Below are 13,400 nucleotides of genomic sequence, written 5' to 3'. Positions count from 1 at the left end.
ATGCCCTCTCTCACAGCCACAAGCCAGCCAAACACATGCTCCATCTCTCTTGCGCACACACATTGACACACACAAGCACCCTCCCTGCCTTACATATACACCATGCACATACAGAAGCACCCTCCCTGTCTCACATACATATTACACTCTCACAGAAGCACCTTGCTTTCAGACTTGCAGCATTTTTCACTTTTACTAAAAGTGAAAGTGATGCTCCCAACCGTTAAATAAGAAAACCACATTCCTATCAAAAGGCGAAATGACACCCTTCCTTCAGGTTCTGTCCTCCCAAGGGACAGCCACCCACACTGTACAGCTTCTCTTGTTTTATGCTTCCAGGCAATAAAGCAAGTGTCTTTCTTCAAACTATCAGTCGTATGATTATTCATGTGGGAGATATGGAACAGAAAGATATCCTTAGTCGGCTTCCCTTTTAAATGGGAAGATTCCAGTCTTAATCATTTAAAAATATACATTTTCTAAAGGCTTAAAAAAAAAAAAAAAAACCAAAACCATTTCAGGTTCTATTCTAGTCTTCATGCTTAAATTATGTTTAAAAAAAAAAACTCACCTGGCATCAGTATCTTAAATTAGTGATTTTGCTGAGATGAACATTTTAAATACTTTAATTTTCTTGGCTTTAGTATTTGTCTCTACCCACTTTAAGTTAAATTTTATTTTCCAGAAAAGGGATGCTTAAAATTTAGTAATTTTATCTTTCATCCAACTTTTCAAAAGTTCAGTTATATGTATTATCATATTTCATTTTTTTAAACTGGCAGATTCCTTTCTCATATACACACACACACTCACAGAAAGAAGATCGGTGCCGAGAATTAGGGGGCGCCGCGGCAGGCAGGCAGCCAGCTCCTGACTCGTCCTGCCTCTCCGCCAGTGCCACCCTCCCATCAACCCCCTAGTGGTCCAGCGGAGGTCCCAGGAGCGATCTGCCACTCCCGGGGCCTCGGCTGCCACTAAGCAAAATGGCGCCAGTGGCCTTCAGCCCCTACCATGTGACAGGGGTTACCGGTGCCATTGGTTGACCCCTGTCACATGATAGGGGCTGAAGGTAACCAGCGCCATTTTGCTTAGTGGCAGCCGAGGCCCCGGGAGCGGCAGATAGCTCCCGGGTCCTCCACTGGACCACTGGGGGGGGGGGGGGGGTCGGGAGGGTGACACTGGCGGGGCGGCAGGGCGAGTCGAGAGCTGGCTGCCTGCCGTGGTGCCCCCTAAATCTCGACGCTTGGTCTCCATCTAGGCGAGTCGAAGGCTGGCAGAATTTTGAAAGGGCATTTTTTGCCCTTTCAAAATTCTGCTGCCTGCCGCGGCGCCCCCTAAGTCTCGGTGCCATAGGCACAGGCCTAGCTCGCCTAGTGGTTCCGCAGGCCCTGACTGAGATAAATATTGAAAAGAGTAGCAGAAAGTGCAGATCCTTGAGGAACACCAGTGGGAAGTTGGAACCAATATGAGATGAATGAATTAAAGATCATCCGCTGTGAACAGTCAGACAAATATGATCTAAAACATTTTAAAACCGTTCCTGTAACCCCAATCTCATTATGACGAATCGGTAACACCTCATGATTGACTGTGTTGAACACGACTGAAATATCAAGCATCACCAAAATAAAATCAGTGCCAGAATGAAATCTTCAACCAAAGATAGCAAGACTAGATAGGATTAGGAATTCCATACTATATTTTGGACAGAACCCAAACTGATCTGTATCTAAGATGTTCTACCTATCTAAAAAATCATGCAAATGTTTGAACACAGAGGCCTCAATAAATTTGCCAAGAAACAGAGGAAATTGGGTGAAAATTATTGGAGTCAGTCTGATCTAATTGCCGCTTTTTAAATAAAGTGTAAGTGACCCTCGGTAAGTGACACAGTAACCAGATGGACCATAGCGATATTAGTATCATCAGCCATAGATTTCAATTCATCAGTGTCACAGGAGTTCAAAGAGCAGTTTGCTGGGTTCATTGAACTCACAAAATCAATAATTTATTCTTTGGAAATGTAATTCAATTATTGCCATCTAGTTTCAACCGTAGGAGACAGCAATATAGGACTGTTAGAAGCAGGTTTCAATCTGGTAATGTTTTCTGAAAGAAGTTTACAAAAGCTATTGGATGTAATGACGCAGAAGGTGATGTGACACAATCAAAATGATTGGTTAAGCAAAAAACCACATGGACTATTGCCTGCATGCTGGATCATTTTTATAGATGCTGGCTTTTTTTGCATCTCTGATTTTTAATATATACTGGTCAAGGACATAATTATAATCAGACAGTGATTCAGCAGTATGAAGCATATTCTATCTATGCTGAAGCTGCTGCACATGTGCTTTAGATGCTCTTAGCTCCAAAGAGGACAAAGGAGCTGTATGTGCTCTTCTAAACTTGTCAGAGTGGAACAGGGAAATTTCTTCAACCACAGGTCACAGGGAATTGTTCCATTAGGCAACTGCATCATTAACATCCATCAAATCTAAACAAGCTATTTGAGGGAGACAAACAGCTTAAACACAATCCAAGCTATAGGACCATGAACCTCCATGGAGTGGAGTCGTAGCCTAGTGGTCAGAGCAATGGGTTCAGTTCCCACTCAGGGATTGCTAAGGCAAATTACCTCTCTCTCCAACAACAATAAATGTGGGGAATACCCCTTTTTTTTTTTATAAGCCTGATACTTCACTTTCAATACATATCCAGAATAGCTCTCTGCTTCAAACGCAGGGGAGAAAGACTGAACTATTCCTGCGGCCGCCACAGACCCAATTATGCTACATGCCTATGAGAATGCCCCCCTGAATGTACTGATGCTCACTGTTTTATATTCTGGGAATATTTTAAAAGGTATAGTCATGTTTCTGTTGTTTAGGCAATACTGATACAGTTTTAGATGATTCTTACTGAATATTGAACTAAACAAATGCACGAGAGCTAAACATACTGACAGAAATTACTTACTGCAGATATGTGAGTTTTCATCTGAATTATCAGCACAGTCATCCACAAAATCGCACAGATTATCTTTGGGGATACAATACTTATTGGCACACATGAATTCATCAGGAGTGCAGACTCTCTCTGAGATCAGCAATGGGGAGCAATCTTCAAAGGAAATGTCATCCACAGACACATCTCCCATGTAGCTAACTCCTCGTTTTGCCCGGAGGATAATCTACAATAAAAAATATTTCAGTGGGTTACTTTAATGGAATAATGATTCTCTAGCTACATTTTTCAACAAGAGGCATTCAATGGTAGATGTTAGCCATGAAGGGGGTAATTTTAAGATTAACCACATTGGTGAAAATCCAAGGGTAATTATTATCTGTAGACTTTACACCAGTTTACAAAGTGAAAGAACATGCGTATTTTCACTTTGAAAATAATCCCAGGAAAATCACTGGCATACATTTTACACATGCCAATTTGTACGTGCAGTTCCCTAGAGGGAAAAAAAAACTAAGAATACTTTTGAAAACTAAAACTATGCAAGTAGTTCCAAACCCCTTCCCTGGGAATGCCTCCACCTTCTGCATGTAAAAGCATTTACCTAGAAGCTCTAAGCACTAGAGGTTTGCATGGTAAGATATTTTGTTTCATTTTATCTTCATTTCACTGTTTATTTCTGTTTATTTTAGTTTTGTTTGATCAGGTACCTTTCTCCTGGGAATCATCTCTATATCTCCTTCTTCCCTGCTATCTCTCTTCCTACATCATTCTTCAACTTCTTTAAGATGTCAACACTCAAGTACTTATGTTCCTTGATTTGTCCTTTGGAGATCTTAAATTTATATCAGTTGCTCTTTCCAACTTTTTCTTTCATATTATTGTTCTTTCTTCCATTTTTTTGGTGGGCTCTCTTTGTATACCCGCAAGATTTAAATACATAATTTCTGTCATAAAAATAGCACGACATCAGCTCCTTTTTATCATCAGTATTCCACCTAATTGTAGGTAATCTCTTAATTTTTTCATTAGCTTCTGTGTTCTGCCTACTGCTGCAGTGGGTCCATGGACAAGTTCACCATGGCCTACAGTGGCACCAGGGGTCTTATCTTCACCTGAAAATTTAGGTGCGCGGACATTAAGGTGGGCACCTTTATGTCCTGGGCGACATGTGGCCAGTATGAAATTTCTTTCTTTCTTACATCCATGTTTCTATAATAAAGGTGCCTGGCTGGGATTTAGTGGCGTTATTATACAATGGGGTCACTACGTGAAGATAGTCAAGCAAAGCTTGGTGAAAGACATTTATTCTGCCTCATCCTCTTTGGACCACTCTGTTAGCTGCTTTGTGATCACTTCATGATAATATATCCCCCTGTATTTTACCTTAGGAATATGTCGAACTACGTACAATTCTGGTCGCCACATCTCAAAAAAGATATAGTTGCGATGGAGAAGGTACAGAGAAGGGCAACCAAAATGATAAAGGGGATGGAACAGCTCCCCTATGAGGAAAGGCTGAAGAGGTTAGGGCTGTTCAGCTTGGAGAAGAGACGGCTGAGGGGGGATATGATAGAGGTCTTTAAGATCATGAGAGGTCTTGAACGAGTAGATGTGACTCGGTTATTTACACTTTCGAATAATAGAAGGACTAGGGGGCATTCCATGAAGTTAGCAAGTAGCACATTTAAGACTAATCACAGAAAATTCTTTTTCACTCAACGCACAATAAAGCTCTGGAATTTGTTGCCAGAGGATGTGGTTAGTACAATTAGTGTAGCTGGGTTCAAAAAAGGTTTGGATAAGTTCTTGGAGGAGAAGTCCATTAACGGCTATTAATTGAGTTTACTTAGGGAATAGCCACTGCTATTAATTGCATCAGTAGCATGGGATCTTCTTAGTGTTTGGATAATTGCCAGGTTCTTGTGGCCTGGTTTGACCTCTGTTGGAAACATGGTGCTGGGCTTGATGGACCCTTGCTCTGACCCAGCATGGCAATTTCTTATGTTCTTATATATTTGTTACGTCCGTCGGTCTCAGACGGCTTCGACCCTTGTGCCTCACCTTTTTCTCTGCTCTACCCACTAGCCTTGGGAAGATGGGTGCTGCCGCGTCTGCAAGCCGCATTCTCTGGCGTCCCCGAAACGGCTATGGCAAAGCCTCACACCATGTTTCTCCTAAGGGCCTCCTAGGGTATGCGCACGCATGCCACCCACGTCTTTATCCACGTCATGGCGGGAACCTCGGGAGCGTCCCCCTCGAGTGACGTCACGCCATCTGGGTATTTAGCCTGCGCTTGTTTGCTAACTCATTGAGTTAGCAAGGATTGGATTCATCCGATCTAAGCTACTCTGCCACTTCCTTGCTGCCACTGGAAGCTCTCTCTGCCCTTCGGGGTATTCTCTAACCTGAGTACCCGCTCCTCGGGGGCCCTTTGCTTTATTTCAGGTGTCTTACTGGGATCAGGTACTCACTCCTCGATGGCCTGCTCTCCCTGCCTCGGTGCCTGTTAGCATCAACTTCTGCCTGGTGGAATCATCAACCTTACAGCTACCATCTAGTGAGTAATCTAATTCTCAGTCTATCTCATCTACAGCTCTGCCATGCTGGGAAACCTACACCTGGATATCCATATACCAACTTAGTGAGACGGGTTCCCTCTGCCGAGGGTCCCTGGACGGTTACCTCTGGATCACTTCACTACTGCCACCGCTGGTGGTATACATCAGCTGTACAATAAAAGACAAAACTCTGTGTTTGTGCATCCTGAGTCTAGCCCAGTACCGTGGCTCCCTGTGGGGCTCCTCCCCGAGGGCGTGGTCATCTGCCAGAGTACCCAAGAATCCACTCAAATACCTCAAACCATAACAATATTGAGGAACATAATTTTCTAGTCTTTACCCTCATTAACTCCACTTTCTCCTTTAAGAGACAGACATTTGAGTACTTATGAAAGTGATATAGCCTACCCTCAATAGTCTTGTTGTACAATGAGCAAAATGCATTAATGAAGTAAATAATTGCGATGGAGAAGGTACAGAGAAGAGCTCCCAAAATGATAAGGGGAATGGAACAGCTCCCCTATGAGGAAAGACTAAGGAGGTTAGGACTTTTCAGCTTGGAGAAGAGACAACTGAGGGGGGGATATGATAGAGGTGCTTAAAATCATGAGAGGTCTAGAATGGGTAGATGTGAATCGATTATTTACTCTTTCGGATAATAGAAAGACTAGGAGGCACTCCATGAAGTTAGCATGTGGCACATTTAAAACTAATCGGAGAAAGTTATTTTTCACTCAATGCACAATTAAACTCTGGAATTTGTTGCCAGAGGATGTGGTTAGTGCAGTTAGTACAGCTGTGTTTAAAAAAGAATTGGATAAGTTCTTGGAGGAGACGTCAATTACCTGCTATTAATTGAGTTGACTTTGAAAATAGCCACTGCTATTACTAGCAACAGTAACATGGAATAGATTTAGTTTTTGGGCACTTGCCAGGTTCTTATGGCCTGGATTGGCCACTGTTGGAAACAGGATGCTGGACTTGATGGACCCTTGGTCTGAGCCAGTATGGCATGTTCTTATGTTCTTATGTTCTTAAATGAAAAGTAAGCATTTGAATTCTGTATTTAAACAGATTTAAGGAGAAAATGTCAAAAGCCCTTGGGCAATTTGCGGGTCCACAAGTATGTTGTACTTGCATACCTGCAATCTAATTTTTGAAAAAAGCTTCCCTTTGAAAATTTGGGTTGGCAGAAGATGTAGGGTACAAAACTACCTGCAGACTTTGCACCAGCTTTACAGCAGATGCAGAGTATGTGTGCAGTAAAGTACCTGCTACGGTTTCAGAATGAAAGCCCCTGCTTTCTTTAGTTTCCTCATCTTCCTCCCTGGCTCCAACTCTTTATCCATGGACAAAAGTACATGTACTATGGCACACAGTACATGTATTTAGACCATTGATGAGTGGTCAGTTTTCATCCCAGGGATTTACCCATGTAACTAATTGGAAGGTAATTTTTTAAAGCATTTTTGTAGGTAAAACAGAAATGGCTTTTGTAAAATTGCCCAATATGCAGATAAACATATGTGCAAATGTCATGTTCATATGTAAGCTTACCTGGACTGTACGAAGATATTCGTGGGGGATGGAGTTGGGGAAATGTTTGGAGTTACACGCATGCTTTTGAATTTTAAAAAGGAGGTGCATACATTTTCAGGAAATATTTGCGCAGACATTTTAGCAGGTATAACTTGTGTGGGTAGAGTTTGTGGGGATAATTTTCAAAGCAGCCTCATGCGTGTCAAGTCTGCTTTTAAAATTGATGTAACAGGAACTTACACACTTAAAATAGGGTTTTGCATGTGTAAATGCACATTACCCATATAAGTGGGCTTTTGAAAGTTGCCACAATATATGCCATTGAATTGTGCATAGGATATTTGTTGTGTGCCCCGTCCGCGCTCGGCCCGCACACGGGCCTGCTCACTTTCCCAACTCCTCTGCAGGTCCCGGGTCGGCTTCCCCCGTGGCAGCTGCAAGCTCCTCGAGGCCTCGGCGTCCCGCGGCGGTGGTTGCCGGGCCTTCCTCAGTGCACCAGGCCTCACGACGGGGCTCGGTGTCTTCCATGGCATCGGCCCCACCCCTAGGCGCGTGCGCACACTGCCCGATCCCTTAAAGGGCCAGGGGCGGGTCCAAGCTCCGCAGCACGCCCTGATTGATCATATTAAGAAGTCCCCGCCTGCACTTCCTTGCCTTGGCAATCGGGTCGACACCGTGTGTCTTCTAGTTTGCCTCAGTGTCTTATTGCTTGTTCCAGTCTTGTTCCAGCGTCCTTCTGTTCCAGCATCTGTCTGTTCCTGTATTCCCTCAGATAGTACCTCTTGGACTGACTCTCTGGTACTGACCTCTGCCTGCTCTTGACTACGTTGATTGCTGCCCGGATTCTGACCTTTGCCTGCCTCCTTGACCATGTCTGATCTCTGGAACCTGACCCCTGCTTTGGCTGACTACTCTTGGACTGACCTTTGGAACTTGACCCCTGCTTTGGCTGACTACTCTCGGACTGACCTTTGGAACTTGAACCCTGCTATTACTGACCACTCCTCCTTGAGCCTGGCCCTGCTCCAAGCCTTGTCATTGCAAACACTGTTCTGGCCTTCCTTGATTCCCCAGTCTTCCAGTCTTGACATCGACCGCACACCCTTGATCCTGGTGGGCACACCCTTGTACTTCCTCCCCAGGAGACCCTGCAAGGCCTACCTAAGTCCAAGCGGCCTGAGTCCCCAAGGGCTCCACCTGGGGGGCTCTGCGGGCTTCCAGTGGTGAAGCTCCAGCTAGCCTCTGTCTCCTCCTGTGCTCCACCTCCTGGTGGCAGGTGCTTCCTGGGTCCGACCAGGGAGCCGTCAATGCTGCTCCAGGCCAAGGGTCCACCTCCAGGTGCAACAATATTCATGTGTAAGTGCACTTTATGCTTTCAAATGGCTTTTTAAAATTGCTACAATAGTATGTTACATTTACACAGTAACTCCTTTGAAAATAACCTCCTTTGGGTGTTTAATGTAATTCAAGAGGGTTTTAAATATGTTCCATAAATAAATAAATAAATAAATAAATAAATACATAAGCAATGTAAATAACAGGAACATGTATGAACAATTGAATCATCACTTGGAGAAAGCAACACGTTTAATAATTAAATGAGGTCAATAGAGCTAGGGAAGCTGGCTAAGAAGCAATGGCAAATCCTATAGCATAGAACCGAAGGTTCTTGCTCTGAAAAAATAAAATATTTTTTTATAGCTAGGATTTGCAGGACTTTTACCAAATATCTAGACAGATTAGAAGCCAGCACACATTTCCAGTTGGCTGCAACACTAATGCTTGCTGCCAACAATAGTAAATTAGAAAGATTCTTTGTAGTTAACGGCATGAAGTCATCATCTCTGCAGAAGTCCAGCAGTGCCATGGGATAGTTCCAGCGTAGATCTTGGCATGTTATATTTTTAATAGCCTAGATCCACAGCTCAAAAAGACTTGGAAGACAAGACAGTCCCTTCACATATGCTTGAAGACTTCCTCCACATCACATCCATGCCAACACATTACTGGGGTTTCTGAACAGATTTTTTGCTTCCTGACTGAGATAAGGTACATTTTAAAGAGAATTTTGCAAATAAGTGAACATTTTCTCATGTTCAAATCCACTGATTGCTATTAATCTCACTCACAGTCTGCACCTCAAACATTCTGGTAGTTAAAATTTCCTGCACGTTTCTTAACTCCACTCAAGAGAGTCTTATATAGTAAAAAGATGAAATTCTTAAGATCACTGCTTTGTATATGGATTAGGGATGTACATTTGTTTGGAAAGAATGCAAAAAAAAAAAAAAAAAAAGCAACAAATGAGGCTATTTTGAATTGCCTCTGAATTAAACAAACCAAAAACAGCCTCCTATGAAAATAGTTTAAATTTTGGGTATATTTTTGGATTCATGGCATTTTTCTTTTTAAAAAAAACAGGCCTCTGGTGGACCTGTCTGGGCTTTCCTAGCCAAAAAAAGTCTGCTTTTTGCTGATTCATGATGAGGTCCATATTCAGAAATATTCAGCCAGCTAACTCAGAAGTTAGTTAGCTAAGTGAATGTTTGGACACTTTACCAGCTAAATTCTAGCCAGCTAATAAGTTAGCTAGCTAGAAAACAGCCGGATAAATTAAGGGCATTCTAGGGGTATAACAAGGAGGTGCTGGTGATAATGTTAGTAACATTATCACCAGCAACGAAGACACCGTCAACTCCACCCCCTCCCCTCCCCAACTCCTTCCCCCTAATTTGCATGATATCGCATACAAAAAGACCCTTTTCGCAAGTGATAAACCTTTGATAAATCACCCCTTTAGCCAGCTATGTCTGGTTGAGCCAAAGAGCTGTCCTAAAATTAGCCAGCTAACTTTAAGATATAACTTTGGAGGTATCTTCAATAGTGTGGTTGCACTATTGAAGATACCTCCAAAGTTAGCCGGATAAATTTATCCGGCTAACTTGACCGGATAAAATGGACCTCAATGTTTTTAAGGTTTTATTGTATTTGGTTTTATCTATTCTTTTTTAATACAGAAAGCAAAGAGAAGCCTAAGAAAGCCTCTCATTGGCCCAGAAGAGCTCCAGCCCTGATTGATCAGTAGGGTATAAACCAGGTAATTTCCTAAGGTGCTCAACAGGGATTCCTCTCTGAGCAGCTTCCTGGATCTTTGATTGCCTGTATTACTGCATGGACTGTGTCTGCTTACCCATGGGATTTTATCCACCTCATTTGGGGCCTTGGTACTTTCTTTTCTAAATGGGTGCTTGAACTTCACTTTCTTTGTCAGTTGCTGATACTCCCAACCAGGGCTTAATTTGTGAGTTAGCCTGGAAAAGTGTTCCATCACTTCTTATCAGAAGAGGCAGAGCAGAAGGGATATTCTGCTCCAGCCCCTCCCTTCTAGGTGATCTACAGGGACAAAGAGGAGAAGGGCTGAGCCTAGAGCAGAAGGAGCAGACACTTTGCTCCATAATCCAGTCCCTCCCCTCCTCTTCTGCAGGGAACAGGAGGAAAGGGTTTGATTCTGAAGTTAACATTGCAGAGCAATGCACAGACATTAAATGAGATCAATTAGCATAAGTTTGAAACTTGTAAGCATGAATGTCAATCATTAAAGCTTCAACCCTTGCCTTAATGATTGGCACTTCTGCTCCTAAGGCTTCATTTCTGGTAGAAAGATCCAGGATGGACATTCTGCCACCTTTTTTCTGGGAGCTGATGAAGTAGAGCAGAGAAGGCAGTGTAAATCAGTTCTGACTCCCCTGGGGTCAGTCTAAGGGTTACATCCTACTTAAGGGTTACATGTAAATCTCTAAAAAATTTACAGAAAAAGCAAGATAGATGTATAAATGTAGACAGAAAATGTATCAGGTTTGGCTAAGAGATATTGCCACTCCTACTAATCCATGACAAGCACAGTGAGACTGGAAATCAAAGGTTTTTAGGTCTGAGCGAAAATAATTTGTCCATCCTTATTAGTTTTAATTATTGAGTGTTGATTTGTCATGGAGGGGAGGAAGCAAATAAACTGGGGATCATGGGGGGAGGAAGGGAGTAAATGAACTGGGGATGGGTTAGGGAGGGATGAACGAGGGTAAGTGTGGAGGGGGCCAAATACTTTAGGCATGCCACTGACTGTAGGCTATCCTTTGTAAGAAGTGTGGAAACTGTAACAAACTGTATTGCTTGTCACAATTCAAATTCAGTTCTTGCATCAGTGTTTCCAACTTCTGCAGCTCTGCTCTGGGCTGTTATACCTCCAACTGTTCCAGCTATTCTAACTCCATTCCTAGCTATTCAGGTTCCAGCAGCTTCATTCCTTGCACCATTGAAACCAGATCTTGCATCAGTGACTCTGCCTCCAGCAATTTTATCAGCTCTGTTCCAGGCTGTTCCAGCCCCAGCTGTTCCAGTGATTTTAACTCTGTTTCTAGCTATTCCAGTTCCAGCATATTTAGTTCCTGCACTGGTGAATCCAACACTTGCAGTCCATACAGTTCCAATTCCTGTACCAGGGAATCCAGCTCCAGCTGTCCATAGAACTTCAGCTCCAGTTCCTGTACTAGTGAATCCAACTCCTGCTGTCTATACAGCTCCAGCTCCAGTCCCTCAACTGGTGAATCCAACTTCAGCTGTTTCAGCTTTTCCAGACAATGCAGATGTTGTGTAAGTTCCAGTAGACATCCTCCAAGACCTATATCTGGCTAATCTGAAGGAACCTGCCCCAACCACCAGGATTCCAAGATAAGATCTTGTATCATACCTCCAGCCCAGCTTCAAGTTGTCTCAGGTTCTAGTAGTCTCAACGACTTCAGTTCCTGTACCAGAGAATCCAGCCCCAGTCATCTCAGCAACTCTAGTTTCTCTACCAAAGAATCTGGATCCAATTCCACTCATCTCAGTGACTCCAAAACCCATAGTAGAAGATACAGTTCATTGTCACTCCATATCCCCCATTGGAGGTTTTGAGTCCAGTCATCTCTCTGATTCTAGATTCTCCACCGAAGGATCCTGCTCCAGTTGTCTTTCTGTCTACATATTCCCTATCAAAGGATATGGTTCCAGTCATCTCTCCAACCTCATATCCTGCTCATCATGTTAATGGCTCCTGGTCCAGCTCCAGGTGTCCCAGTGACATTTGTTCTAGAAACTTTAATTTCAGCTATCCATGACTTCAGCCATGTCTGTGCTTGATTCTGACTCCATCTCTTTATAGGACTTTGCCTCTCTGATAGGTCTGGAGTCTTGGGGGTCCTTGGGAGAGGGGTTAGGAATCCAGAGTCCTCTCTTTTAGAGGGTGGTAATATGAGGCTCTGTTGGGCAGTTCTGCCTCCCACCAGCAGAATGCCTCAATGGACCTCTAAGACACTCTGGTTAATCCTCCCAACAATATGGTTCAACTTACTACTGGCAGCCATCTTGTTTCTCTTTGGATACAGCTATATTCTAGAATCACAGTCTAGTTTGCCACAGCTTCGTCTTATGTTTCATGTTCTTGTTTACTCCCAGAATGCTTCATTTTTCCAATGTTCCAGATTGGCCCTAGTTTGCTTCATGTATCCAGTTCTCTTACGGTGCAACACTGTTTCTATGAATACTTTCATGTCTCCAAATTTGGGCTCTACATTGCCCTAGGGTGTGCTTTGTGGTTCCTGTTCTTCCTGTCCTACTGGTTACCAGCACCTGAGGCTCAACCCAAGGGGAAGGAGTCTGTTACAGGCAGAAGGTTCCTGATTATTTCTTCATTTTGTTTTTACTCAGCTCTAAAGGTTTTCATTTGTCTTTCATTTGTTTCCCATAATATTAACATTTTTGGAACCTTTATTTAATCTTTAAATGTCTCTCATTTCCCTTCTGTGAATTTTATGGTGAATTTTGCTATCCAACTAATTTTAGCAAGCATGTTCCTCTTGCTTTTTAAAATGCTCTATTCTTGGTATTTCCCTTTTGTTTTTACTGCTTGCAGTAATCAAAAAAAGTCTCAGTTTTGCAATATGTTTGGGGCTGATATCCAATTGGAATTATTAATGAACCCTATAAAATGTAAACATTGGAGAAACAGAGAGAATTAAATAGGCCTTCTAAATTCTCAAGGGCCTATGTTTTTTTTCTGAACAGATTGGTTTCTTGCATGCCAGTTTATAATATAATGCTATACCTCAGAAACAAAACTTGATATCCTGGCAACCCGGTTGTTTTTGTGCATGGAATGGCAACATAAAAAAGTTTGAAAATCTTTCAACTATCTCTCTCCTATTTTTGTATAACTAGAAATGACATAGGGACTCTACCAAGCAAGGCTCACCCTGCAAAACAAATGAATGTCAAATATATGTGTAAATATGTATA

At 42.7% G+C, this 13,400-nt stretch overlaps 1 protein-coding gene across 1 annotated transcript in view; it reads right to left on the bottom strand.

The window, feature by feature from the left end:
• LOC115082354 (MAM and LDL-receptor class A domain-containing protein 1-like) overlaps positions 1–13,400 on the bottom strand; it is a 68,911-nt gene that overhangs the window by 33,879 nt on the left and 21,632 nt on the right. Inside the window, exon 4 of the mRNA XM_029586590.1 lies at positions 2,980–3,193. Within this exon, the coding sequence (XP_029442450.1) occupies positions 2,980–3,193 (214 nt within the window). The remainder of the gene's footprint in view (positions 1–2,979; positions 3,194–13,400) is intronic.

Source organism: Rhinatrema bivittatum, unplaced genomic scaffold (assembly GCF_901001135.1).
Source record: "Rhinatrema bivittatum unplaced genomic scaffold, aRhiBiv1.1, whole genome shotgun sequence".
Classification (NCBI taxonomy): domain Eukaryota; kingdom Metazoa; phylum Chordata; class Amphibia; order Gymnophiona; family Rhinatrematidae; genus Rhinatrema; species Rhinatrema bivittatum.
The sequence above is the reverse complement of the archived record's forward strand: the minus strand, read 5'-3'. Positions and strand labels throughout refer to the sequence as shown.